Source organism: Camellia sinensis, chromosome 9 (assembly GCF_055761805.1).
Source record: "Camellia sinensis isolate YWXY chromosome 9, ASM5576180v1, whole genome shotgun sequence".
In the NCBI taxonomy this organism is placed as follows: Eukaryota; Viridiplantae; Streptophyta; class Magnoliopsida; order Ericales; family Theaceae; genus Camellia; species Camellia sinensis.
Window position 1 is genome coordinate 186,772,817 of NC_138969.1, and position 27,637 is coordinate 186,800,453.

The 27,637-nt window shown below is 43.2% G+C and overlaps 1 protein-coding gene across 1 annotated transcript; it reads right to left on the minus strand.

Annotated features, from left to right (window-relative positions):
* Positions 1 to 3,328: 3,328 nt before the first annotated feature.
* LOC145799990 (DNA replication licensing factor MCM2-like) lies at positions 3,329 to 27,637 on the minus strand. The gene is made up of 11 exons (XM_082889641.1): positions 27,529 to 27,637; positions 26,356 to 26,528; positions 26,036 to 26,211; positions 5,962 to 6,050; positions 5,459 to 5,544; positions 5,226 to 5,378; positions 5,016 to 5,141; positions 4,735 to 4,917; positions 4,435 to 4,532; positions 3,881 to 3,980; positions 3,329 to 3,364 (listed from the first exon to the last, which is right to left on the minus strand). The coding sequence occupies exons 1-11, from the start codon at positions 27,635 to 27,637 to the stop codon at positions 3,329 to 3,331; spliced, it is 1,329 nt and encodes a 442-aa protein (XP_082745767.1).

Consider the following 27,637-nt stretch of genomic DNA (forward strand, 5'->3'; position numbering starts at 1 on the left):
CCCTCTATGCATATAAACAAGACATAAAGAGAGGGGACCACCCCCCTCTCATTCTGAGCCTCAAAACCAACTTTCTACCACTGAAATTCCTCTGAGTTTCAGTGGTAGAAAGGCCAAACAAAGGTCACAACAAAGGCTAAGAATGGTGGCTCAAGAGGCTTTACAAGGCACAGAGCAAAAGAGGGGAAACATCCCCTAACCAAACAAGACTCAAACCCACATTTCAAAGCCTTAAAAATAGAGTTTTAAAGAGGCTAAAACCAGCCTTAAAGTAGCATGCAAAGGTGGTTAAGCTATTAATCAAAACAAAGCCTAAAAGGGGTATATGCTTACCCTTGAAGACCCTTGGAGAACAACAACAAGCTAGCAACCTCTGAGCCAAAACCAAGCAAAAATCACTCAAATGCAACCTCGAAAAACCTCAGCTCAAGAGTGAAGGTGTTTGAGTAGGTGTTTGTGTGCAAAAATGTGAAGAAATGACACTTTTGGTTCAAATATAGTGCAAATATAGAGAGAGGGGGAGAAATATAGAGAGAGAGATATGTTTAGCCCTAATGCAATTTTTTCTGAACCTCTAAAAGGGGAGAGGAGCCTCCCCTCTTATAGAAATCCAAGTCTCAAGCTTGTTGAACAAGCTAGAAGCTTGGTGCAATCGCTCCGTACACATGTATGGAGGATGCATTTTATGCTCACCAGCTGGCACAGTTGGCAACAAAATATCTACAAAAGCAAAAAAAAGGGCCTCAACCAAAAGGAATGGCCGATCGGCCATCAGTGATGCCGACCGGCCACCACTTATGGCCGATGGAAAGAGGGCACGGCCAATGGGCATAGGGTCTGGCCGATGGATTGTAGGGCTAGCCAACAGGCCACCCCCTTTCCTCAGAAATAAATCCATAAGCTCTTGGTACACAACTGTAGACACCCCATTTTTGACCAACCTTAAGACTCAGACGTCATTGATTGAGCGCACGGTGATGGTGCATGTTGTGCTCATTCTGAGGTTTCGGAGTTTTGGCTGAGAGCCTTGCCTCTGGGCCTCGGAACTCTTTGTGCTTTGGCTCGATTTGCGGACCAAGTCTTGTTTTCCCTTCCCGGAGGGAGGGAGTGGTCTTGTAGATCATCTCTATGTGGTCGTAGACTACTTTTTGTGGTCATAGGCCACTTTTTCCGTTTGGAGACTAGTTTCCAGTTTTTGGAGCCTTTGGTCGCGCGCCTTGTCTCGGGACCGCTTAACATTCTCCGTTTGGCGTGGTTTTTGAACCACACCTTGTTGCCTCTGCCTAGAGGAACACTGTGGTCTGGGAGACCACTTTTGTGGTTGCATACCACTTTTGATGCTCGTCAGCTAGTTTTCGGGGCTTTTAGCTGCTTGTTTTGCCTCCTAATTTCTCAACTTGCATCCGCTTTGGTTTGTTTTTGGTACAAACCTTGTTTTCCTTGTTTGGAAGGTGGTACAAGGGTGGGAGACCAGTATTTCTCCTTGGAGACCACTTTTCCTTTTTTCAGCTAGTTTTCTTGTCAGATAACTGGCTTTCTTGGTCTTTGGACCATCTTTTCTAGTTGGCCACCACACTACCACCTTGCATTTAGTGTGTTGACCTCTCCCACCTATGGCCGACCAGTTTTTGCTTTGGTTGACCAAATTTTTTGTCACCAATAAAACAATATTTTGTCACCAAAAATACTCATTTTTGTCACCAAAAAGTTATTCAGTACCATATTCATAACTTTAGATGATGAATAAATTTGTCACTCATGTTGATCATTGATGAGGAAATAATTTCGTCATTGTAAGATGTAAAGTTGACGAAAATTTTCATCTCCAAAAGTCATACATGGGTGACGAAATATATTTCGTCGCAAATATATATATATATATATACGTGACGAAATTATTAGTCACCAAACAGCAAAATCAAGGAAACTTTCATATATAAGCTGTAATATATTTTGTCACAAAAAATGTTTATTGGCGACGAATAATCACTTTGTCATAATAACAAATACAAATGACGAAACAAATTCGTCACTAAACTCGTTCCATATTTTATATTTTAATTTTAATTATTATTTCACAAATATCCTTACTCATATTCCAATAACCTTTTAATTGTACTAAGAAATTCACTAGCTATTATACACCACTCCACAAAACAATTCACTAAAAAATTCATTTTATAAATCAAAATATATCCATCAAACAATTTTAATAATAATCCATTAAGTATAACAAAAAAACCATCAAAGCAAATCCCAAAATGAACAAACATGGAGTTCACAAAAAAATAAATAAATAACACCCGATCTTGATTTGCAACTACAAGTATCAGTTCAGGAAAAAAAAAATTCAACACTTGATCTTGATTTGTAAGTATGCTTCCAAACGTCATCAAAAACCAATCTGCAAAGAAAATAAACAAGAAAAACATTAACATATTATTAATTACATTGTATAGACCTCTCTATTCATGTCAATACAAATTGTGTACACAATGAGTCTAGCTTAACAACTAAAATTTCCTTTGTACACGGCAAGCTCCTATTAATCACATCGTTAACTTAGAGCAACACTGCCTAGCAAAAATACACAAAAAAGTAAACGCATAGTTTTGTCTCTACTTTGGTTAGTGTGTATTTTAACAAGGGTCATGCCAAGTAAGAAGTAACTAATGAATATATTTTTATTAAATACATTTTGAAACTTGTTAAATCTTAGTTAATCATTAGTGAAACTACTGTGTCTTATCTCGCTTACACTTTGTTTTACTAGGAAGATAAGAAGATGCATATTGTTGCTAAGCCTGTATTGGTTGTCCTGGTTTTATCCAAAAAATTGATTGACACTCTTTTTCTTTACCTGATTTAATCTCCATTTTTTCCACCCAGGAGATTGGAGTGGGTGTTGGTGTAGAAATGTGTACTTTTATTCCTTGAATGCTCCTTTGAAATAAAATATGGCTTTTATGACTTTGAAATTTAAAGAAAGTGGGGAAGTTCCAATGCTATGTGTGAAGTAATTGATTAATAGTCAAATTTGATATTTTCTATGACCAAAGTGCAAAGATGACTTATAATTGCAGCACTTACGACTAGTGGTATGTTCTTATGTTTTCCAAGGATAAGAGGACCTAATAGATACAGGTTTAGGTAATCAGAAGCGACATGAAATAATATGTATTACTTTAAACTATGTCCTAAACAGAATGGACTTGCTGAGTTATGGGATTCATCTTAGTGCCACAAATAATTAGGACAACGTTTCATTGTATTGAGTTGTACTATTATTGTCTATTGAGACAACTGACTTGTTATCTCAGTGTTCTCCTCACAGCTCATGATCTGTTATACCCCACATTTCTACCTATAAGTATAGGAAAAGTAAATATTCTTGTTGTCTAAAGTCTCTTTTTGTGGCGATTAGGTGTTTAGTGTGTACATTATTGATTTTTTGCAACACTATTCACATACTGTCCTAGGTAAAGACCGGGAGAATCGGATACCCTAATGAATCTATTTTCATTAAATACATTTTGAACTTGTTATATTTCAGTTAATAATTGGTGAAACTGCTGTGCTTTAACTAGAATATACTAACGAACATGGCAAAAATAAAAACATAAAACAAGTGAAACTTACCAAAATGACAATCTACGAGTTCATGGGATACCACCCCCTCTAAATTGTACTTCGAAACTTTGCTTCTTAAGAAACTCCATGATGCTTGATGTCATCTCCAAATGCTCCTCAAGCAACTCATTTATCTTTCCTATAAATGAGTGATGCACCCCTGGCACAATTTTTTATCTTTAACAACTTGCATTAATCGAAAAGTATAATTATTCAAAAAGTAAACAAGTTGAATGCAAATTTATAGTACCTTGCTCTGTAGCTCCTTCACTTTCACATCAATATGAGTTGGATTTGAAGCAGAGCCAGACACAATTTCTTCAAAGTGCAGTGCATCCTTCACAAGCCCTCTAAGGAAAACAAAATAATAATAATAATAATAATAATTAAAAATAATCAAAATAAAAATAATCCAAAATTTATGTCAATGCATCATCTCCAAAATTAATTATAGGAGAATTTCCAAGGTTTGGATAACCTTCAGATTTAATTCAACTATCACAACTCTGAAGAATCAAGAAAAGAAATCTTTTACCACCAAATAGTTAGTAGTTGAACAAACTATCCAAATTATTCAAGTAACCTAAGATAACAATTGCCTCTAAATTTATGTTGGAAGTCAAGTAGAGTGTCTAATTTGGTTATACTTGAATCTCTTGGCACAAATGTCATGTGAGTAGACTGCAAACAAAGTACATAAATTTTACATTTTTTTTATGAAGAAAAAGCCCTATAGCACAAACCCTCAAAGTGGGATTTAACACGAGTGTGACCACTGAGGAACTCGAAGCTTTGGCAAAATACAGAAGATTAATGTGGCCCCTGCACGATGACTGTTTCTTTACAACAGTAATGGATTTAACAACATCCATTGCTAACAGTCTTAGTAACAGTATTGACCCCTACATAAGGATTGTTTTACATTGGGAATAGTATTGTTTCTTAGAATCTACTATACAAAATCAGAGAACAAAATAAATGCAGCAAGTAAGTATCACATGTTAGAAAATGACACTGTTCATAATGAATTAGTTTGGTAAATATGCACAAGAGATGTAATATGGTTTATGAGGAAAAATATTCAAGTGCTAGATCTACTAGAACCTTTTGCAAAGCTTTCTGAACACCAAATTTCTGTGTTGAAATGAACGAATCAAGCACGACACAAATTGCCATGTCCACATCTACTGGAGTAAAATGCTGTATGACGTGCATTCTTGCATGTGCTTCAGACATCCGAATCATTGATTTGATGTGCCTCACTGCAATGGGAACTCCTTGTCCATGCTACAAATGAATAAAAATCAAGGCATACATCATAAGATGACATGTATGAAATCACCAATAGATTGGACCATTAGGAAGAAGAAGAAGGAGAATCTAACCGAAGATTCTCTCTGTAGTTCAGCATAAACTTGTGTGAGCTTGTTAAGGTCAGCATCATGCAAACTTGGGAATACATTTAACTTGGCAAAAGTTAAGTACTTCTTTAGCAAATCTTGAGGGAGTATCTGAGGAGATAAACATAAATCAAGACATTGAAATTCAAGCATTTTCAAAGGAACAATACTAGATAAGATAGCTCTAGTATGGACCTCAGGATCAGTTGGCATGGAAGATGTTTCAATTTCATCCTGTGAATTGCTTATGGACTTCTCATGTATGTTAACACCTTTGGGTTGAGGCTTGAAATGACTACCAACTACAAACTTTGCAAGCATCTCATCCTTGACTGGGTCCACCACATCCTGGAACAAACAATATTTCCTTTCCTATTAGACGTGTCTCACGGAGTTGTAGAATAAATTTATTGGATGAGAAAAATAACCTTAACAACACAAAGGATATCAAAACATGAAATGATTGGATCAGTCAATTCAACATTCTGTGAGAAAGTCTTTTGAGGAATCATATCTGGAGGAAAAAAAAGAGAAAAAAGAAGAAAGAAAAGAATTTCCATTAGATCCACGAGTAAGCATTTAAAAAAGAAAAAAGAAAAGACAACAAAACCGAAGGCAGAAAATACAACAAGTGGCAACATTGCAAGGTTAGCAGAACAGGATCCCATGTCTAATCAAGCAAATCTTTCATAAAGTACAGAGAAGTGGGATAAATTTATGAATGGTAGGAATGAAATTGGGCAGAGATATAGCTGCCATTTAATCTCTCTCTTCACCCTCTCTCTCTCTCTCTCTCCATGTAATGAGTTGGCATTTGCTAGCATGATCTTCATTAAACAAGCCTAAATACTAAGCCACAAAGGATATTGCCAACCTTATAATAACTCTTGCCTCATCAAATTAAATTTATTATCTTGCGTATTTTTCATACCTTCCACCAACAGGATTTGCAGCAGCAATAACAGAGCACCGAGCTTGGAGAAAAGTGACAATCCCAGCCTTTGATAGGCTAATACTTTGCTACTCCATTGTTTCATGGATACTTACTGTAGACACCCCATTTTTGACCGTCCTCAAGACTTGGACGTCACCGTTTGAACACTTGGTGATCATCCATGTTTGTGTTCGTTTGGAGTTCCCGGAGGCCTTGGCTACGCGCTTTGCCTCAGGATCTCCGAACTCGACCGTTTAGTGTCTGATTTTGCACCAAACACTTGTGTTTTGCCTTGGAGGGGCAGGGAATGCCTTGTGAGACATCCCCACACATCACCGGCCATGGCCAGAAGCCACCGGCTGGTGTTTTGTTGCCATCGGCAATATATATTGCCGGTCGGCGTTATTTGTTGCCGGTCGGCACTCAATTTTGTCAAAATGGCATTTTTGAGCAGCCGACTACTGTTCATCTACTTTTGGTAGATATTTTGTGCCAGCTGTGATAGCTGGCACCAACTCTGTTCCCCTCCATACACGTGTATGGAGGGATTTCCCTCTAAGCAAGCTTATTTGACAAGCTTTACAAGAGAGAGCTCTATAAGAGAGAGTCTTCTCTCTTGGCATTAGGGTTAGACAACATTTTAGAGGGTTTTGATATTAGGGTTAGGAATTTGTATCTATCCTATATCTCTCTCTCTCTCTCTCTTGAGCTTAGTGTGTGTGTTTTGTCTTACTTTTGCTCACAAGCACCCACCATTACACCATCTCTTGGAGCTGAGGCCTCTTGAGGGTTGTTTTTGAGGTTTTGAAGCTGGTTTCAACCTAAAAGAAGCTGCCGGTCCACCATTGTTGAAGGGGTCTTCAAGGGTAAGAAACTAGTCCCTTTATTCCCCATTCTTGCATACTTGTTTTGCCTATCTTAGAACTGTTTTTGTGCTTAGTGTATAACATAAAAAAGTTCTGTTTTTAGGCCCTCTAAATAGTTTGTTTAGAGTATTTTGTTGTTTGGAGGTGTTTGACCCCTCTTAGGCCTTGAGAGGCCCCATTTTGTGCTATTTTGTGTGAGCTCCGGGACCTTGGTGTTTGGGCCTCCTCACCACTGAAATCTTGAGGGATTTCAGAGGTGAGGATGGTGCCTTGAGGTCCCAAGAAGGAGAGGGCCACCCCCTCTCCTTGTTGTCCTTGAAATAGACCATTTTTGGCCTCTTGAGGGAGCATCTAGCTAAGCTTCATGTTGACCATGCCTTGGATATTTTTTGTGCTTATTATGTCATAATATGCCTCTGTTTTTAGTTGGTTTTGGTACATCATGCATGCTTAGCATACCTACCTTGTAATGCCACTTTGATGCCTTAACATGCCTTAGGTTGTAAACCCTTACTCAAGCATGTTTTAGGTTTAGTTTTGTGAAGCTTTTGTGCCTATTTCGCCATGCTAGAGGTCTGTCCATAGTTGTTTGGGTCGGCTTTGGCATGCTTAGTATAGCCCCTTTGCATTTTTGGCTCGTTGGCCTTGAGTGTGTGAATGTATAGCATGCATTCTTGCTTTATTTCAGTGGTTTGGCGCCATTTGTAGCATAATTTCAGTCCCTTTGACATGCTTGTATGCTTGCCTTGGACACCTCTTTAATGCTTTGAAAGCTTGTGTAACATGCTCCATGTTTTGGCATTTGTGCATGCCTTTGAATTTAGGTCATTGGGATGCCATCTAAGTGATCTTTAGGCCTTGTCTTAATATGCTAAAATTATGTTTTTAGTCATTTAATTCATGCCATGTGTGGTTGCACTAAGTGTAGTTCAATGCTTCTTTGGTAAGCCTTAGGAATTGGACCATATTTGCATACATGTGTGTGTGTGTGTTTTGAGCCTCATTTCCTTGGCTTTGGCCACTGTTTTGGACCTAACTTAGAGCCGTCCAATTAGTGTAAGTCCGTCCCTTGCATGCCATTCAAGTGTTGTTGCATTATCCCATGTTTGCATGCTTTGGTTGCATGTGTTGCATGCTTGAGATCATTTGCATTTGGCATGCATTCTTTTGGTCAATTTACTAGCATGTTGCATGATTAGATCACGCCTTGCATGCTCTAAGTAGTTTGCATAGTTGTGGCATGCTTGTATGTTTGTTTGCCTAGTCTATGCACCTAGTGCGCATCACTTGCTTGTATGTTCATGTTGCATGCTAGCTCATATGATTAAAGTTGCATTGCATTGGCATGCATGCTCTACCTCTTGACCAAGTCATGATGGAGGTAGAAGCCTCTTAGATTGATTGTGTGCATTGCATTTCATTTGACATCAAAATGTGCACTCTTGGTCTCTTGGGCCATCACGCATGGAAATGCGCGATTGATGGTCCGAGAACCAAGGAGCATGTTCCTTTGAGTCATTAACATGATAAGGGACATGATTGATGCATATATGGCTTGGATTGTATTGCCATGCTCTGCTTTGCCCTCTGTTGCTGTCAAATGCAGATTCTGCAGGAACTTTCTGCCGACCGGCAGTGCTAGGTGCCGACCGGCAATCTTTCCATGGCCGATGGATGCATTCACAGCCGGTGATCACATGCCACTGCCGGTGGCCATTCTATTTAGCCGGTGGTGTCTCCCGATGTCCAGGGAAGCAATCCTGAGACTTTGGCAGTCTTCAGAGGAGTATAGCAGGGAAAACAGAGGTAACCCATGCATGGCAGTGCACTTCCGAGCAAGACCCGAGTACGCGTGCATTGAGCTCCCTCCCCGAGGCGGTTTACTGTTTTTCCTAGCTTAGTTAGTTTGTTAACTAATTAAGTAATTTGTAATAATTAATTAGCTAGGTTAGTTCATTCGTTATTCAAATTGTATTATTTATTTGGTCCCTCCGAGCGAGGGCGAACCTGTAATAAGTGTGGGTGCGTGTGTGTGCATGTCTTCCAATCCCCACTTCTTTCTTCCTTTTTACTTACCTGCTTATGATGGTAGGTTAGGGCATGTTTAAATTAGCATACCTTATGCTATGCATGCGTGCATCCATACATTTGTCTCGCATGCACCGGGCTCGGTACATCATGCTAACTGCATTTGTACTTCAATTCCAAATTGAATACGTGCATCAATTGATTACATTTCACATGCCATGCTTAGGTTAGCCGAGCCTACTCTAATTGCATTCCGTATGCGCTGCATTAGGCATTTGAACATGGACTTGGATCATGCATTGATTGCTAACGAGTTCCCTGTTTTAGCTTGGAGTACTATGTAAGTATTTATGCTTTAGCATCTCGCATGCGTGTGAATGTTAACATGAGAGCATACTTACCATGTGGCTAGATGCTTATGTAATGAACCGTTTGAATGCCTGTGGGTGAAGGTTGGGTTGCTTGAGTTGGAATAGCTCGTTGAAATCCGTATTTTAGCCTACTTGCGAGTAGCAAATTCCAAAACATTTTTCAAAACAAACGGATATGCAATGCTTTTTCCCAAATTAGGCAATCTAGTCTATACTTGTTTGCTGCGCGCATAACATAGTAATTCTAAGCTAATAAAATGGAATAAGAACACATATGTTTTCAAAAACGGATATCATGGTTAGTAGAGGTCGATCTTCGGATCGGGCGAGAGGGGGTGCTCATAGCTGGCCTTCCCCAATCGTACCCTAGCTCCCGAACCGAGACAACTCCGGTGATGACGGACATGTGGCCTTTGGCACCGAGTCAGGGTTTCCTAAATTCTCCCATAAAAAATATTTAGGTGGCGACTCTGTATCTGGCAAAGCAGTCCATGGTTGGCACTTCTTTTCAAAAAATCTGTTTTCTCAAAACGATTTGCCGGATTTGGACTCTTTGGTTCAGATTAAGAACCGTGACACAAATCGAGTCCGAACTGTAGCAGCGAGGGCCCCCCATGCGGGCGCGTCTACAGTTTCTGGCGACTCTGCTGGGGATTTTAGAGAGCTTGACTCGAACTCGTGATATCCTATTTTGATTTCATTTATGTGTTTCTTTGCATTGCATGTGCATTGGTGTGCCTAGGAACACAGTGTTTGCCATCTGCCATTCCTGAACGGTTTGCCGGAGGCTTGTCTTGTCAAGGCATGACCATAAGGCTAACCGGTTATGGGCTCTGACAGTATGGGAACACAAACCCCGGTTCTACCGGGGCACCCTTTTCGACCATTCGACCTAGTGCATAGTCGGATCCATAGTGACCATTCCAAGTTAGGACAGGCTGCTTACCCGATGTTAGGTTGTTTGAAGCTGCTGCGTGCATAGTGGAACCTTAGCTCCTGACAAAATAGGACAGGGAAACCCTACCCCAACATAGGGGTGTTTTGGCTCTCTTTACTTGCTATGTGCTTTTAGAGTGTATCTCTACAGGGAAAGTACATATCAGTTTGCAAGTTTGAGTATCAGACCTGAGGACGTCAGTGTCAGTTATGAGAATCAGTTATCTGCGGGTATCAGGTTCAGTTTTTGGGGACAGTAATTTATGGGGAACAGTGATCAACGGTAGAGTACAGTTGTTCAACTACACCCGTGTTTGATCTGTTTGGGCTGAAATGCTGCTTGTTGTCTCTTTCAGTTCGGACAGGTGGTACAGGATAGCTAGTGCTCCCCCTTACTGAGGCAGGACTAATGATGACGCAGAATTTGGAAGAGATCGTGGTCATGATAGCTGCATTAGAGCAAGGGATCACTCTGCAAGGTGAGACCAATACTGATATGCCACATCCACCTAGGTCGCCTGTTGCGCACCCGGTCTGGGCCCCCCAGCTATACCAGGCTCGCGAGCCTACTACATTTGAACTAATGGGGATGATAGGTGATCTCCAGAGGTCTGTGGCGGATCTCGCCTATGGAATATCAGCTTCACCTCCAGCCGCACCATATGCCGGGAGTTTTGTACCCCAGGAGCCCCCGCTGTTGGGGCGAATTGTGATCGAACTTAGCTAACCGGAGATGGCCTCCAGCTATGGCAATGACATATCAACATCAACCCAAACCCTCGATCAGGCTGAGGCCAGAGGAAAAGACAAAATGAAGGCAGATGCCGATCCCATTGAACAACTACTGTGGGCAGTCGAGGCTTTGAAAGTTGGGGGGATGAACAAGCAACAGATATCCGCAGTTGTGGCAAAAACTGTGGAGGATGCTTTCCCCACTCCCCCTGAGGGTAGTTCAAGCCAGTCAGAAAATCGGGATAGGCCCCGTCATGCCAGAACAGTTCCTCCTGTTCTCGCCCCTGCACGTGGGAAGGATCAGAAAGCTAAGGTGGCGCCTGCCGACTCTTTCGCTTGTGCGGCTAGTAAGAGCGCTCAGACTCCAAAATACCTGCCCCGGGGGCGCAGGACCTTTCATGCTCTCTACATGCCTCTGTCCAAGGCACTTCATATCCTTGTTGAGAGGGGACACCTTAAACCCTTGGAGCCTCGGCCTCTCCCGAAGAATCTCCCTGCTACGCATGATGCTGCTCAGTACTGTGCGTACCACCAGCAGACAGGCCATGCCACCGACAATTGTTTCTGCCTCTGTCATGAGGTGCAAGATTTGATTGACAATGAGGTTATCCTCCCGCCCACCTCAGCCAAGTCCGTTACCACCCAGTTATTGGATTTTGAGGACACAGATACTGCGAGTATGTAATCAAAAAGTGAACCACCTGCGGGCGGCATTTGGTATATTTTGGATGTGGCGTCTGGCATGCATTTTTGAGCATTTGTGAATACTAGCTTTGTAAATTCTGGCTAGGGTATCGAGTCAGTCTTTTGTTTTGAGTCTGTCTCTTTGTCTTGAGTCAGTCTTTTTACTTAAGGGTCTGTCTTGTTGTAGCGAGTTAGTCCCCTTTGTATAGAATACCAGGTGATTCCGGGGTTGTTGCCTCGAACACAGTTTTGTCTTGTAGTTACCTGTTTTTGTTTTTTGAGTCTGTTTCTGCCGAGGGGCCAGTTACACCAACAAATCTGAATGAAACAGCTGCTGCTATCTCACTTTCATGCTCGCTTTCAGTGTAAGTTAGTTGTGCCAGAGAATTCGATTGGGCTGACAGTACATCTCGCCTGCTCTCCTGCACGCCAAACTCATTGCATTAACCTAAGTTTTTCAAAAAACCCTTTTGAACACTGCGGTGATAAAAACGAAGAGGAAGGAATTCCTCGGGTTTTGCAAAACTTTGATCATTTTGAGAGAAGGAGAGGCATGCTAAGCCTTTTTATGAATGAAATCATGCTTGTCAGCGTGAGTACTGGGAAGGACCTTGGCTTGATCCAGATTAGTTCCACACTATCTTCAGCGCGAGCGATTTGTCGCTTTCTTAAAAACCTTCAAAAACAAATGTTTTGCGCGGCCCTGTGAAGACCTGTGTGGAATCGCTCTTGAGATCACGCAACCTAGGATCGCTCTCAGCCCCAAGATTCAACCCGTCCGTTTCGAACCTCGAACCCGTTCAGAAAGTTCAAACGGTCAAATGTCATGCAAGGCCCGCGTGGCCAGTTCTGAAGCAGCCCTCGAGCAATAGGCACCCAAAGCCGAATCAAAAAGGTTAGATCTCACCAAAAGAAGCTCGTAGAGCAACCATGATGGATTCTTCTGCGAATCATTGCAACAGCCGTTCTCCTAGACACAGAGAGGCTTCAACTTCAAAAACCATTTGGCATGGACTTGTTACACTTTTACCCTTTGAGAGGCTCGCTGGGCCGAAAACCCGGAAGGGCGACCTAGACAAAAGTTAGAGCAAGAGAAAAATACGAAAAAGCAAAAATACAAAAATGAAAAGAAAAGAAAAGAAAAAAATGTGAAAAAGAAAAGAAAAAAAAAGAAAATGAACAAAAAGGAAAATAAAAAGAAGCTCGCAAGGTTGAAAACCCGCATCGGGCGCCTTGGCAAAAGTTAGAGCCTGAAAAAGTGAAGGTTAAAATACCCGAGTGTACCTTAACCGGAATTGCGTAAGGCTTGATTTCCATGTTCGGGATACGTAGGCAACTTCATCCTGAAGTCCAGCCCCCAACGCTTTCATAGCGTCTCAGTCCATACAATGGTTTCAACTTCATCCCAAAGTCCAGTCGCCAACACCTTCCAAGGTGACTGTGTCCATATATTTGTTGTGACCATCTTCGTCATCTCTGTGTCCAAGAGTTCGACCACCACCAATGAAGACTGTTTACGGACTGCTGCGGCACCATCCAAACAAGGGGAAACTTTCCGTTGCCACGAGTCGTCGCGAGTCGCCATTCAAACTAGGGGCAACTTTCCGTTGCCATCCACTCCCTTTAAGCCAGGGGCAATTTTCCATTGCCTCCGATCCGAGGTTGCGCATCTCAAAGAGTAAGTTCCATGCTCGTTGAGCATTGACTGTTTGTAACATAGTTTTTGAAAATTTTTACTAAGGTTGACTATTTTCTCGAAAACTGTTCCATTTTCCAAAACTGGACCATTTTCTTGAACCCAAAAAGGAAAATTTTCAGTGCTTACAGCCTGACTTGCATGGTTTTCAAATCAAGAGTCGAACAAGTACGTTAATCCGACTCTCATTTTAATCAAAACTGTTTTAGTAGAAAGCAAAAACAAAGAATGGTTAAAATGATGAACTAGGGGCACAGTTGAGCCAGGCGTTCTGTCTCCCTTCCCTGTCGTCAACATACTTGCCAGGAGGGCACTCTACCCACCAGAAGAAATAGCTGTGCGCTAACGGCGTTGGGCATGAACCCGCAACTCCCTATTTATCCATTAAACACCCCGGGGAGGGATTAAAATGAGAGAATAAAGAATAGAGAGGTGTAAGTTGAGAGGAAAAAGTGAGCCAAAGGGTTTTGATAGAAAAATCAAGCTTGAATGCCAGAGTGATGTGAGAATCACAAATGAGAAAAGGGTGGGAAACAATACCCAGAGAAATCGGCTCCTCGTGATCCGAGGTCCCCCGTCTTCGTTAACGCGTCCGTATGTCGTGTTTTTTGTTCTGTTTACCTCAACTTTTGTTTTAGGTCTCTTCCGAGCGTGTCTCGTTGTGTTTAGGTCGTGTACCCTTTTGTTCGAGTCCTTTTCCGCTGTATCCAGTTGTAGGCTCGATACCCTAGTTAAGAAAACCCCTTTTCCAAAAATTAATCGTTTATGCTCGAAGTGCTGTGCCATTCTCTGCATCCGAGCATGTTTCAACCCTAGCCGGTTTCACCTTTGAAGGCCGTCTTGTCAGATTGGGCTGTTTTGTTTAAAGTTTGCTGTGTGCAGAATGAACCAAGTGTGGATTATGGGCTATATGCAGATTAATCCTCAGCAGAGTATGGGCCGTGTGTTCAGGTTAAGCAGTGGTTTATATGGGTTGCTTTGCTGTTACTTGGTTTGGTTACCTTGTTTATTACAATGCAAGTGTTCAACATTCAGACCACAGATCAATTCCATTTACATTGAGGTGTAACATGATGTGATGCGATGCAATACATGAGATATGTAAATGTAACACTTTTTAAGCAAAAAGTTTGTTCATTTCATAATCTATTTTTTTAAGTACAAAGTTTTGAGGAAAACAAAAATCTGCCCGTGGCAGTACAAGATAATCTAACTACCAGCAAAAAAAAAAAAAAAACAAAAAAGAAGAAGAAGAAAAGCAGCAATCTGGGTCATCATCAGTAGTCTCGGGCCCGGGGATCTGCCCTCGCCCTCTTCTTGGACGAAAGTCCAGGGGCATCGTCGTCAGCGCCGTCATCTGAGCTTGAGTCTGAGTCGTCTCCAACCTCCTCAGATGACTCGGCCTCTGCCTTTGCCTCGGACTCATCATCGTCATCGTCATCATCATCAGGGGTCGACGCCCGAGAACTACTCCCGACATGAGTACGCCCTCCCCTGGTACGGGGACGTGCAGTGTCTCCACGCCCTTCTCGAGCAGGAATAGAGGGCCCAGTCGGAGCACCACCCACCGGAGGGATCTGGAAGGGAGGCTGAAAAGCACAAAGGGCAAATACATCAGAATACAGTGTATGCAGTGTATCAGTGCAGAATGCAGTATACAGTGTGAGAATACCGTGAGCAGTTTATCAGTGCAGAATGCAGTGTGCTGTGTGTGAATGCCGTGAGTAGTTTATCAGTGCAGAATGCAGTGTGCAATGTGTGAATGCCGTGGGTAGTTTATCATTGCAGAATACAGTGTATAAATGCAGTGTATGCAGTGTGTCAGATGCTGTGAGATCAGTGCGTCAGGTATGGTGTCATGCATCAGATTATGTAAATCAGCTTATGAATGGTTTGAGACTATCGTCAGAAGAACATACCGGAATACTGTAGAGGGCCAGGAGGTCAAAGGTCCGCTGCAGTATCCCCATCATGGAGGCATTCAGCTCCACGGACTGCCGGGTGTACTCGGAGGACGCCTGTAAGAGTATAAGATATATCAGTATTCCGCGGAATATCAAATAAACTAAAATGAAACATGCAAGATGCAAAATGAAGTAACACATAACGGAGGCAAGTCGGGGATACCGGCTAACTCATGACCAGCCGGGGGAGGAGCAAAGGGGATCTGGTAAGTCGCCCCATCCTGCCCTCTATATGACAGTACAGTGGGCAGGGCAGGCCAGCCAGTCCCCCGTCCTCCCCGAGCTCCGCTCCTGCCGTGCGCTCGAGCCCTCCTCGATGTGCCCGCTCTAGCCCCAGCTCTAGCTCCAGCTGCCGGCGCCGCTGGCCTCTCCCCCTTAGCTCGGCGACCACCGCTCAAGGGTCGCATGATGAAGGTCCGGACGTACTCTGTGTAGTCGCCCTCGCCTCTGTGATACTCCTCACCCCAGCCGGTGGTGTACTCCCTCATCTCTCGGGCGGTGAACCTCTCTGTATCTCTCATGTGGCCAGGAGGCGGACTCGACACTATCTGCTCCGGTAAGCCTAGGGTCTGACGCAAGAAGCGCTCGCCCAGGTACCAAGCCCGACAGACCGGGCCCTCCAACAAGATCCGACAACGGGCAGTCTCCCCTGAGCCCTTATAATGATCCCTCACCACGGCCGGCAACGGAGCCCAAGGCTGTCAGGTGATCTGAAAATGAAATGCAGTTTATTATCTACTGTTATTGAAAACATACGGTACTAAGCAAGGCAAAAAATAATAAACTCTAAAATTTGAACATACCTCCGCGACGGTGATGGTGTCGAAGTATCGGCGGAAGAAAGTAAGAGACTCCTGTGGTCTCCGTACACACCGCACGTCGAAGCGATGAGAGAAAGGGACGCCGAGCGGGATCTCCTCATCGGGTATTGGGGCAAGCCTAGGAAAGTAGGCATACACCCATAACTGCAGAACAGATATCAGTATGACTATCAGATAAGGCAGAATACAGAATAAAGCAACAATAGCAGAACCGTGTGTCGTGCAGTGTATTGTGCGGAGTGTACAGTGTGTGCAGTGTGCAGTCAGTGTAAAACAGAGTATATGTGTGCCGGGTGTGCAGTGTACAGTCAGTGTGGGGCAGTGTACAGTATATGTGCAGTGTGCAGAATACAGAAAGCAGGAAGCAGAAATGTAAAAAGGGAAGAGGACGTACCTCCCAGGCTCGCCAGTAGCCACCAAGGAGCTGTCTGCTGAGGCGGGAAGAAGAGCTCATATAACCGTACAAAGTGGCCAGAGCGGCGCCACCCCAATCATAATGGCGGATCTGCCTGACGTCCACCAGCGCGCTCAGTAGGCATAAGGGAACGGTGTTCGCCCGATCGGCGAAGAGAGTCGTCCCGAAGAGGAACATAATGAAGCCCCGCGCGTACTGGTCTACCTCCTCCGGGGACAGCTGCATCTCCTTCGGAGACATCTGCGCCTCCTCTGCCAAGGACGGCCGGACCCGAAAACGGCTCTCGAACCAGGAATACCTGACGAATCCCGCTCGAGCGAGGGGAGGCTGAGCGCCAAGCAGGTACAGCTGGGCAGCGTCCCACTCATCTATATCCGTGTCGAAGGGGATCGGATCACCCCCTACCCCAATGCCAGTAAGCATCGAGAAGTCGTAAGGGGTCATCGTCATATCCCCTGCGATGGAGAAATGGAAGGAGTCGGTGGTATCCCACCACCTCTTCGCAAGAGCAGCGAGCAAGGGCCTGCAGGTAGTCAGTCGAGAGAGCCCCCTGCAGAAAATGCCAAAGCCGGCCTCGTCGACGATGTCACGAACCGCACCTGGCAGCTCGTGGTACCAATCCCGAGCAACGGTGTTCCCATACCCGCGGATGGTATGGGAATCCCCCTGTAATCAAGAACAACAATTGCAAGGCAATATTCAAAATGCAGTTCTAAGAAGCATACAGTGAACTACAGCGTGTGATGTGCCAGCGTGTTTGGGTGGTTCAGGGCAGATGTAGCATACGTGCAAGTTTTAACAGATTCAAACAAATTTCGGGTGCCGGTGTGCTTATAGTGAACTACAACGTATGATGCGTCAGTGTGTTCGAATGGTTCAGGGCAGATGTAGCATGCGTGCGTGTTTTCAGACTCAAGCCAATATCGGGTACCAGTGTGTAGGCAGTGAAATACAGTGTGCGCTGTGTGTTTGGGTGATTCAAAGCCAGTGCAGTGTGTGTGCATGTGTCAGTCTCAAACAGATATCAGTTGCACGTATGTTTGCAATTAACTACAGTATACAGGGTATCTGAGCTAAAGCAGTTAAAGAGCATAACCAGCTACGACAGTTTTGCATCCTACATTGCAGAAAGTAAAGCAGAGAAAGAGAGTTACCTCGGAAGCGCCGAAGAACAGGTGGGAGGTAGGCTCACGCAGTAGTAGCTCGGGAGGCACGTGCCTATCAAAGCTCCTGAACTGGCGTAGTCCGTCGGGGAGCATCTCATGAACTGCAGGCCTGTAGGTCTCCAGATCGAACGGCCGGATACGGAGTGGCAAGGGCTCGGCCTCAGGGTCCATCTCAAGCTCTGGAGGAGCCCCGCCCTGTGGAAAGTCGTCTGCCATCCCGAAGGGGGTGTGAAAATGGCCGGAAGGCGAGAAAGTGAAAAGTCAACAAAAAGTCAAACCCCAAGAGGGTCGGAAAAGGCCGGAAAAGCCGGAGTACGGAAAAGGTATGGATATCGAGAAAAACTCGAGGAAAACAAGCCCCGAGTGGCAAAAATCAAGAAAGAAACACCAAAACGAAGTTTCTTTCGGTTGAAAATGTCCGAAACGCGAAGGAGATCGCGAATCAAACAACGAAATGGGAGCTAGAACGCACGAAAATGAGAGAATCGAGGGAGGAAAATGCTCTAGAGAGAGAGAGAGAGAGGGGATTTTCGACCAAATAGAAGTGAAGAAAATAGGGTTAGAAACCCTATTTTAAAAGACCCGTGCCGAAATGACAGAACTGCCCCGATACAGGGAGTTTTTGCCAGTCGGCCACACTCTTTGCTGGTCGACAATATATTGTGCCGATGGAATTTTATGATGGCCGGTGGACGGCCGGTGATGTATTCTGATGGCCGGTGGGCATCCGGTGGCCTCCTACAGTGATTTTGGAGCCTCCTACACCCTTGTTTGAGTTATGTGTGGGGTCCAGGGCCTTTAGTGCTCAAAACAGTGCAAAACAGTGCGCTTCCGACGCTCAACCGGCCTCCGTTTTGACCTCGGGTCGTGTCTTCTGTGCGTGGCACTCGAGTTCGTGCAAGGTGTATCCTTTCTGTATCCTTTTGGCTTTTACGAAACTCAAAAGTTGCCCCCCTGTGCATCACATATCAATCGCACTGTCTTGTGCATTTCAAATCCATTGCACTGTTTTATGCACTCGCGTTGTTTAACGCATCGCGCTGTTCTGCGCATTTCATTGCATTTTGCATACATTCAATTTCATTACCTGCGTAGACCGCATGTGTTGCTTGCGTAGACCGCATGATTGTTTAATTTTATTACCTGCGTAGACTGCATGTTTTGCTTGCGTAGACCGCATGATTGTTCAAATTCATTACTTGCGTAGACCGCATGTTTTGCTTGCGTAGACCGCATAATTGTTCAATTTCATTACTTGCGTAGACTGCATGTTTTGTTTGCGTAGACCGCATAATTGTTCAATTTCATTACCTGCATAGACCGCATGTTTTGTTTGCGTAGACCGCATGTGTTGCTTGCGTAGACCGCATAATTGTTCAATTTCATTACTTGCGTAGACCGCATGTTTTGCTTGCGTAGACCGCATGATTAATCAATTTCATTACTTGCGTAGACCACATGTTTTGCTTGCGTAGACCGCATGATTGTTCAATTTCATTACCTGCGTAGACCGCATGTTTTGTTTGCGTAGACCGCATAATTGTTCAATTTCATTACCTGCGTAGACCGCATGTTTTGTTTGCGTAGACCGCATAATTGTTCAATTTCATTACCTGTGCAGACCGCATGTTTTGTTTGCGTAGACCGCATAATTGTTCAATTTCATTACTTGCGTAGACCGCATGTTTTGCTTGCGTAGACCGCATAATTGTTCGATTTCATTACTTGCGTAGACCGCATGTATTGCTTGCGTAGACCGCATGTTTGTTCAATTTCATTACCTGCATAGACCGCATGTTTTGTTTGCGTAGACCGCATAATTGTTCAACTTCATTACCTGCGTAGACCGCATGTTTTGTTTGCGTAGACCGCATAATTGTTCAATCTCATTACTTGCGTAGATCGCATGTGTTGCTTGCGTAGACCGCATGTTTGTTCAATTTCATTACCTGCGTAGACCGCATAATTGTCCAATTTCATTACTTGCGTAGACCGCATGTGTTGCTTGCGTAGATCGCATGTTTGTTCAATTTCATTACCTGCGTAGACTGCATGTTCGTAATCATTTCATTACTTGCGTAGACCGCATATTTTCGCTTGCGTAGACCGCATGCTTGAAACCAACTTCATTACCTGCGTAGACCGCATGTTCTGCTTGCGTAGACCGCATGCTTATGTTCAATTTCATGGCTTGCGTAGACCGCATGCCTATGATCAGTTTCGTTGCCCGCGTAGACCGCGTGCTCCACTTACATATCTGTGCTTTCACAGCATTGTTATGCTTCCCACTTGCTTTGCGTTGTCACGCATTTTCAAATACATTAATATGCGTTGTACCTGTTAAGTTTGTTTTTTTTCCAGGCACGATATTGTATGTACGGTTCATTTGAGGCTGGTGCAACCAGACGAGCCGCACAGGTATATCCGCGGTCTAGGAGACCTTAAATCCTTGGAAGGTGCAAAACCTTCGGTGCATTGATGTGCACAGTTCGTTTGCATTGCCATGCATGTCTTAAGCCTCACTTTGTTGCGCATTTCAAGTTCACTTGCATTGTTATGCATTTCTCGTGCAATCTACACGGTCTAGGAGACCTTAAATCCTTGGAAGGTGCAAAACCTTCGGCGCATTGATGTGCACAGTTCGTTTGCATTGCCATGCATGTTTTAACCCGCATGTTGTTGCGCATTTCAAGTTTACTTGCATTGTTATGCATTTCTCGTGCAATCTACACGGTCTAGGAGACCTTAAATCCTTGGAAGGTGCAAAACCTTCGGCGCATTGATGTGCACAGTTCGTTTGCATTGCCATGCATGTCTTAAGCCGCACGTTATTGTGCATTTCAAGTTCACTTGCATTGTTGTGCATTTCTTGTGCAATCTACACGGTCTAGGAGACCCTAAATCCTCTGAAGGTGCAAGTCCTTCGGTGTTTGTCGTGCCTGAACGACTTTTGATAAGTTGCATTATGCGTGCATCTTAAAGCCGCGTGTTGTCGCGCATTCCATGCAACATGCATTTTATACATCATTTGCATTTCAAAAATAAAAAAAACACATGCATTGTCACGCATCATCGTAAATAGTTGCATTGTCATGCATCATTAGAACATAGTGGATACTGCATTATAGCTTGCATTGATTCACTACATCACTTCCATCTATGGCTTGCGCCTTTCCATGATTGAGCTTGGTCTGGTATGTGCCCATACTTTTTACGTCGAAACATAGTTTAGTGGACCGTTCTATGTTAGACGCGGCTTGTATGCGTACATGCCTTTCCTAGGCAAGATTTGGTTTGGCCCGCGTGCCACATCCACTGCATTATAGCTTGCATGCATTCACTGCATCACCTCCATCTATGGCTTGCGCCTTTCCATGATTGAGCTTGGTCTGGTATGTGCCCATACTTTTCACGTCGAAACATAGTTCAGTAGACCGTTCTATGTTAGACACGGCTTGTATGCGTACATGCCTTTCCTAGGCAAGATTTGGTTTGGCCCGCGCGCCATATCCACTGCATTGTAGATCGCATGCATTCATTGCATCGCCCCCCCGTCCATGGCTCGCGCCTTTCCATGATTGAGCTTGGTCTGGTATGTGCTCATACTTCTCGTGTCGAAGCATAGTTCAGTGGACCGTTCTATGTTAGACGTGGCTTGTATGCGTACATGCCTTGCCTAGGCAAGATTTGGTTTGGCCCGCGTGCCATATCCATTGCCATTTCCCCCAGTATTTTTCATTATATATTACATTGTAGTGTAATTTTTGCATCCAGCATTAGGGTCGTAGTCCTTTCCTTAGCGGGTCGTCTCCCCACTTATGTCATTCCCCCCCCCCCCAATACTTGTTCTTGCGTCTGTCTACATTACTCATAGTTCAGCAGACCGTTCTATGGTAGACAGACTTGTTACCTCCATCAATCTATTTGACATTTGTGTGGTTTCGAACCACTCGTGATTGGATCATGATTCAATTGCTTTGCATATAGTTTGCATTGTTTCAATTACATTGCATCTTCATTTGCATTGTTTATACATTGTTTTGTATATATTGCATATCATTTTGCATCCATTTTTGCATTGTCATGCATGTTGCTAATAACATCGTACCTGTTGAGTTGTTTTCTTTGCAGGCACGATATTGTATGTACGGTTCATTTGAGGCTGGTGCAACTAGACGAGCCGCATAGGTATTGTATCCTCCGAGTGAGACGTATCGAGAATTGCATAATTCTCTTACATCCTTTCTGCATTGTAGTGTAGTTTGGTGTATGCTAGCTTAAAACTGTCGCATGTGTGCTTCATTACAGCTTTCTTTGCATGATCATAAGTTATATCCGGCTCTGTGCATTGTCTTGCATTTTGCCCCTGCCTTCGGGCGCATATCTTGTCTATCTTGCATGTTTGTCTAAGTCTTCGGCCATGTCAAAAATGGGTCGTCTCTGGGCTTTGACATTCACTTCCGTCATTGTTATGACTTTCGAGTTCTGTCAAAGAGGGGCAACTGTAGACACCCCATTTTTGACCGTCCGCAAGACTTGGATGTCACCGTTTGAATACTCGGTGATCATCCATGTTTGTGTTCGTTTGGAGTTCCCGGAGGCCTCGGCTACGCGCTTTGCCTCAGGATCTCCGAACTCGACCGTTTAGTGTCTGATTTTGCACCAAACACTTGTGTTTTGCCTTGGAAGGGTAGGGAATGCCTTGTGAGACATCCCCACACATCACCGGCCATGGCCAGAAGCCACCGGCTGGTGTTTTGTTGCCATCGGCAATATATATTGCCGGTCGGCGTTATTTGTTGCCGGTCGGCACTCAATTTTGTCAAAATGGCATTTTTGAGCAGCCGACTACTGTTCATCTACTTTTGGTAGATATTTTGTGCCAGCTGTGATAGCTGGCACCAACTCTGTTCCCCTCCATACACGTGTATGGAGGGATTTCCCTCTAAGCAAGCTTATTTGACAAGCTTTACAAGAGAGAGCTCTATAAGAGAGAGTCTTCTCTCTTGGCATTAGGGTTAGACAACATTTTAGAGGGTTTTGATATTAGGGTTAGGAATTTGTATCTATCCTATATCTCTCTCTCTCTCTCTCTCTCTCTCTCTCTCTCTTGAGCTTAGTGTGTGTGTTTTGTCTTACTTTTGCTCACAAGCACCCACCATTACACCATCTCTTGGAGCTGAGGCCTCTTGAGGGTTTTTTTTGAGGTTTTGAAGCTGGTTTCAACCTAAAAGAAGCTGCCGGTCCACCATTGTTGAAGGGGTCTTCAAGGGTAAGAAACTAGTCCCTTTATTCCCCATTCTTGCATACTTGTTTTGCCTATCTTAGAACTGTTTTTGTGCTTAGTGTATAACATAAAAAAGTTCTGTTTTTAGGCCCTCTAAATAGTTTGTTTAGAGTGTTTTGTTGTTTGGAGGTGTTTGACCCCTCTTAGGCCTTGAGAGGCCCCATTTTGTGCTATTTTGTGTGAGCTCCGGGACCTTGGTGTTTGGGCCTCCTCACCACTGAAATCTTGAGGGATTTCAGAGGTGAGGATGGTGCCTTGAGGTCCCAAGAAGGAGAGGGCCACCCCCTCTCCTTGTTGTCCTTGAAATAGACCATTTTTGGCCTCTTGAGGGAGCATCTAGCTAAGCTTCATGTTGACCATGCCTTGGCTGTTTTTTGTGCTTATTATGTCATAATATGCCTCTATTTTTAGTTGGTTTTGGTACACCATACATGCTTAGCATACCTACCTTGTAATGCCACTTTGATGCCTTAACATGCCTTAGGTTGTAAACCCTTACTCAAGCATGTTTTAGGTTTAGTTTTGTGAAGCTTTTGTGCCTATTTCGCCATGCTAGAGGTCTGTCCATAGTTGTTTGGGTCGGCTTTGGCATGCTTAGTATAGCCCCTTTGCATTTTTGGCTCGTTGGCCTTGAGTGTGTGAATGTATAGCATGCATTCTTGCTTTATTTCAGTGGTTTGGCGCCATTTGTAGCATAATTTCAGTCCTTTTGACATGCTTGTATGCTTGCCTTGGACACCTTTTTAATGCTTTAAAAGCTTGTGTAGCATGCTCCATGTTTTGGCATTTGTGCATGCCTTTGAATTTAGGTCATTGGGATGCCATCTAAGTGATCTTTAGGCCTTGTCTTAATATGCTAAAATTCTATTTTTAGTCATTTAATTCATGCCATGTGTGGTTGCACTAAGTGTAGTTCAATGCTTCTTTGGTAAGCCTTAGGAATTGGACCATATTTGCATACATGTGTGTGTGTGTGTTTTGAGCCTCATTTCCTTGGCTTTGGCCACTGTTTTGGACCTAACTTAGAGCCGTCCAATTAGTGTAAGTCCGTCCCTTGCATGCCATTCAAGTGTTGTTGCATTATCCCATGTTTGCATGCTTTGGTTGCATGTGTTGCATGCTTGAGATCATTTGCATTTGGCATGCATTCTTTTGGTCAATTTACTAGCATGTTGCATGATTAGATCACGCCTTGCATGCTCTAAGTAGTTTGCATAGTTGTGGCATGCTTGTATGTTTGTTTGCCTAGTCTATGCACCTAGTGCGCATCACTTGCTTGTATGTTCACGTTGCATGCTAGCTCATATGATTAAAGTTGCATTGCATTGGCATGCTTGCTCTACCTCTTGACCAAGTCATGATGGAGGTAGAAGCCTCTTAGATTGATTGTGTGCATTGCATTTCATTTGACATCAAAATGTGCACTCTTGGTCTCTTGGGCCATCACGCATGGAAATGCGCGATTGATGGTCCGAGAACCAAGGAGCATGTTCCTTTGAGTCATTAACATGATAAGGGACATGATTGGTGCATATATGGCTTGGATTGTATTGTCATGCTCTGCCTTGCCCTCTGTTGCTATCAAATGCAGATTCTGCAGGAACTTTCTGCCGACCGGCAGTGCTAGGTGCCGACCGGCAATCTTTCCATGGCCGATGGATGCATTCACAGCCGGTGATCACATGCCACTGCCGGTGGCCATTCTATTTAGCCGGTGGTGTCTCCCGATGTCCAGGGAAGCAATCCTGAGACTTTGGCAGTCTTCAGAGGAGTATAGCAGGGAAAACAGAGGTAACCCATGCATGGCAGTGCACTTCCGAGCAAGACCCAAGTACGCGTGCATTGAGCTCCCTCCCCGAGGCGGTTTACTGTTTTTCCTAGCTTAGTTAGTTTGTTAACTAATTAAGTAATTTGTAATAATTAATTAGCTAGGTTAGTTCATTCGTTATTCAAATTGTATTATTTATTTGGTCCCTCCGAGCGAGGGCGAACCTGTAATAAGTGTGGGTGCGTGTGTGTGCATGTCTTCCAATCCCCACTTCTTTCTTCCCTTTTACTTACCTGCTTATGATGGTAGGTTAGGGCATGTTTAAATTAGCATACCTTATGCTATGTATGCGTGCATCCATACATTTGTCTCGCATGCACCGGGCTCGGTACATCATGCTAACTGCATTTGTACTTCAATTCCAAATTGAATATGTGCATCAATTGATTACATTTCACATGCCATGCTTAGGTTAGCCGAGCCTACTCTAATTGCATTCCGTATGCGTTGCATTAGGCATTTGAACATGGACTTGGATCATGCATTGATTGCTAACGAGTTCCCTGTTTTAGCTTGGAGTACTATGTAAGTATTTATGCTTTAGCATCTCGCATGCGTGTGAATGTTAACATGAGAGCATACTTACCATGTGGCTAGATGCTTATGTGATAAACTGTTTGAATGCCTGTGGGTGAAGGTTGGGTTGCTTGAGTTGGAATAGCTCGTTGAAATCCGTATTTTAGCCTACTTGCGAGTAGCAAATTCCAAAACATTTTCCAAAACAAACGGATATGCAATGCTTTTTCCCAAATTAGGCAATCTAGTCTATACTTGTTTGCTGCGCGCATAACATAGTAATTCTAAGCTAATAAAATGGAATAAGAACACATATGTTTTCAAAAACGGATATCATGGTTAGTAGAGGTCGATCTTCGGATCGGGCGAGAGGGGGTGCTCATAGCTGACCTTCCCCAACGTACCCTAGCTCCCGAACCGAGACAACTCCGGTGATGACGGACATGTGGCCTTCGGCACCGAGTCAAGGTTTCCTAAATTCCCCCATAAAAAATATTTAGGTGGCGACTCTGTATCTGGCAAAGCAGTCCATGTTTGGCACTTCTTTTCAAAAAATCTGTTTTCTCAAAACGATTTGCCGGATTTGGACTCTTTGGTTCAGATTAAGAACCGTGACACAAATCGAGTCCGAACTGTAGCAGCGAGGGCCCCCCACGCGGGCGCGTCTACACTTACCCTGATCAAAAGTTAACATTTCCAAAATCAACTAAAAATGTTTTAGAAGACTAAATACATAGGCACAGGCATAAGCATTTACTTACCTGTCCAGTTCATTCATCTTGTCAAACTCATCAATAAGGCATATCCTTTTATCAGAAAGTACAAGGGACCCTCCTTCAAGTGTCCACTCTCGTGTGACTGGGTCCTTGGGTATTGTCGCTGTCAGCCCTACAGTAGAAACTCCTTTCCCAGTTGTATAAACAGTCCTATGGCCAGTCTTTTCAACATACATTAGAAAAAAATATCAAACAGATGAAAGCTTGAGAAGTGAACACCATTAAAGAATTAAGACACTTCAGATATGAACTGGGGTATCTCTTACTTGAGAAACTGAGATTTTGTTGTCCCTGGGTCACCTAACAGGAGCACATATATGTCCTTCGCAACCAATGTTTCCCTTCAACATTTTCTCTTGACCTCCAAACATTGCAAGAGCTATTGCAATTTTTATGTCATCGTGGCCATAGATTGATGGAGCAATTGACTTGATAATATGAGATATAGTAACAAAAACTACTTGCTGAAAAATTATATCTGAAGTTTTATAGATCTAATAATTTAGAAAAAATTACACAAAATAGATATCATTGCAATACAACAATGACATGGTCTCAGAAGATATTTACTAAGATACCTTTTCTTCAATATTTGGATCCTAAGCTAACTTCTCAATTTCTTCCTTGTCCTCCCCTATAAGCTTGTAAGCTAAAAATAGGTCTTGCTTCTTCGCGACATAGTTTGCCTCGACTACAGTGGAAAATACTGGAAATCCATTGTTTGTGTTTAATGACAAGTCAAAATTGTCTGTGTAAATTCCAGTGACCTCTTGAAACTAATAGACGGAGTAAGGGACCAAATCAAGAAGAAAAAAATCACAGATCCAAAGAAATTGGAGAAACAATCAATATTACTCTACATATCAAATGAAGTCATTTTTAGTCAAATTTGAGTAACAAAAGCATTACAAGAAAAATGTAGAATGAAGATTAATTAAAAATCTGCATCTATGGGATGTGTTCTACTCTTAAATGGAACACATTATAATTAAAAATTTGCATCTATGAAAAAATCTGCATCTATTGACGAAAATAAATTTTGTTACCTATTATTTTTATTTCTTTATTATAGTGACAAAATTTATAATTCCTCATGGATTATTCTTATTTAGTGATGAAATTTGTTTTCTTCACTAATTTTCATCACCATATATATATTCACAATAAAAAGATTTGCAAGAGAAATTCAGGAGGGAAAAAAAAAAAAGCACAACACACTAACCAATACACTAACAAACAATTCCCCCAAATCACATAACAGACACTAAAGATAATAACATCAACAGAGCACATATCTAACAGAGTTGTTAATCTTCATAATTGATATCCAACAACAACAAAAACTAACAATCATAAAGCACCTAAACAGATAGATATCCAGAGAGCAAGAAAGATTCAAACTTGCTTACGATAGATATAGACATAAGTAAGGCCACACTTTTACCACAGTCGTGACAAGTGAAAGTTCCAACACCCACATAGGATAAAATCTGTCTTCTTCTTCAAAGAACAGAATGAAACCAGAACAAAATTCAACTCTCTCTCTCTCTTGATTCTCTTCCGCAAATCTTCATCATTTTCTTTCAT

Bases quoted from the DNA above. Each gene is read 5' to 3' on its own strand.
- LOC145799990 (XM_082889641.1), bottom strand. From the start codon at position 27,637: ATGAAAGAAAATGATGAAGATTTGCGGAAGAGAATCAAGAGAGAGAGA. The intron at 4,918-5,015 runs GTTAGATTCTCC...ATTCATTTGTAG, and splicing joins AACTACAGAGAGAATCTTCG to CATGGACAAGGAGTTCCCAT. The intron at 3,365-3,880 runs GTACTATAAATT...CTATACTTATAG, and splicing joins TGAAGGAGCTACAGAGCAAG to GTAGAAATGTGGGGTATAAC.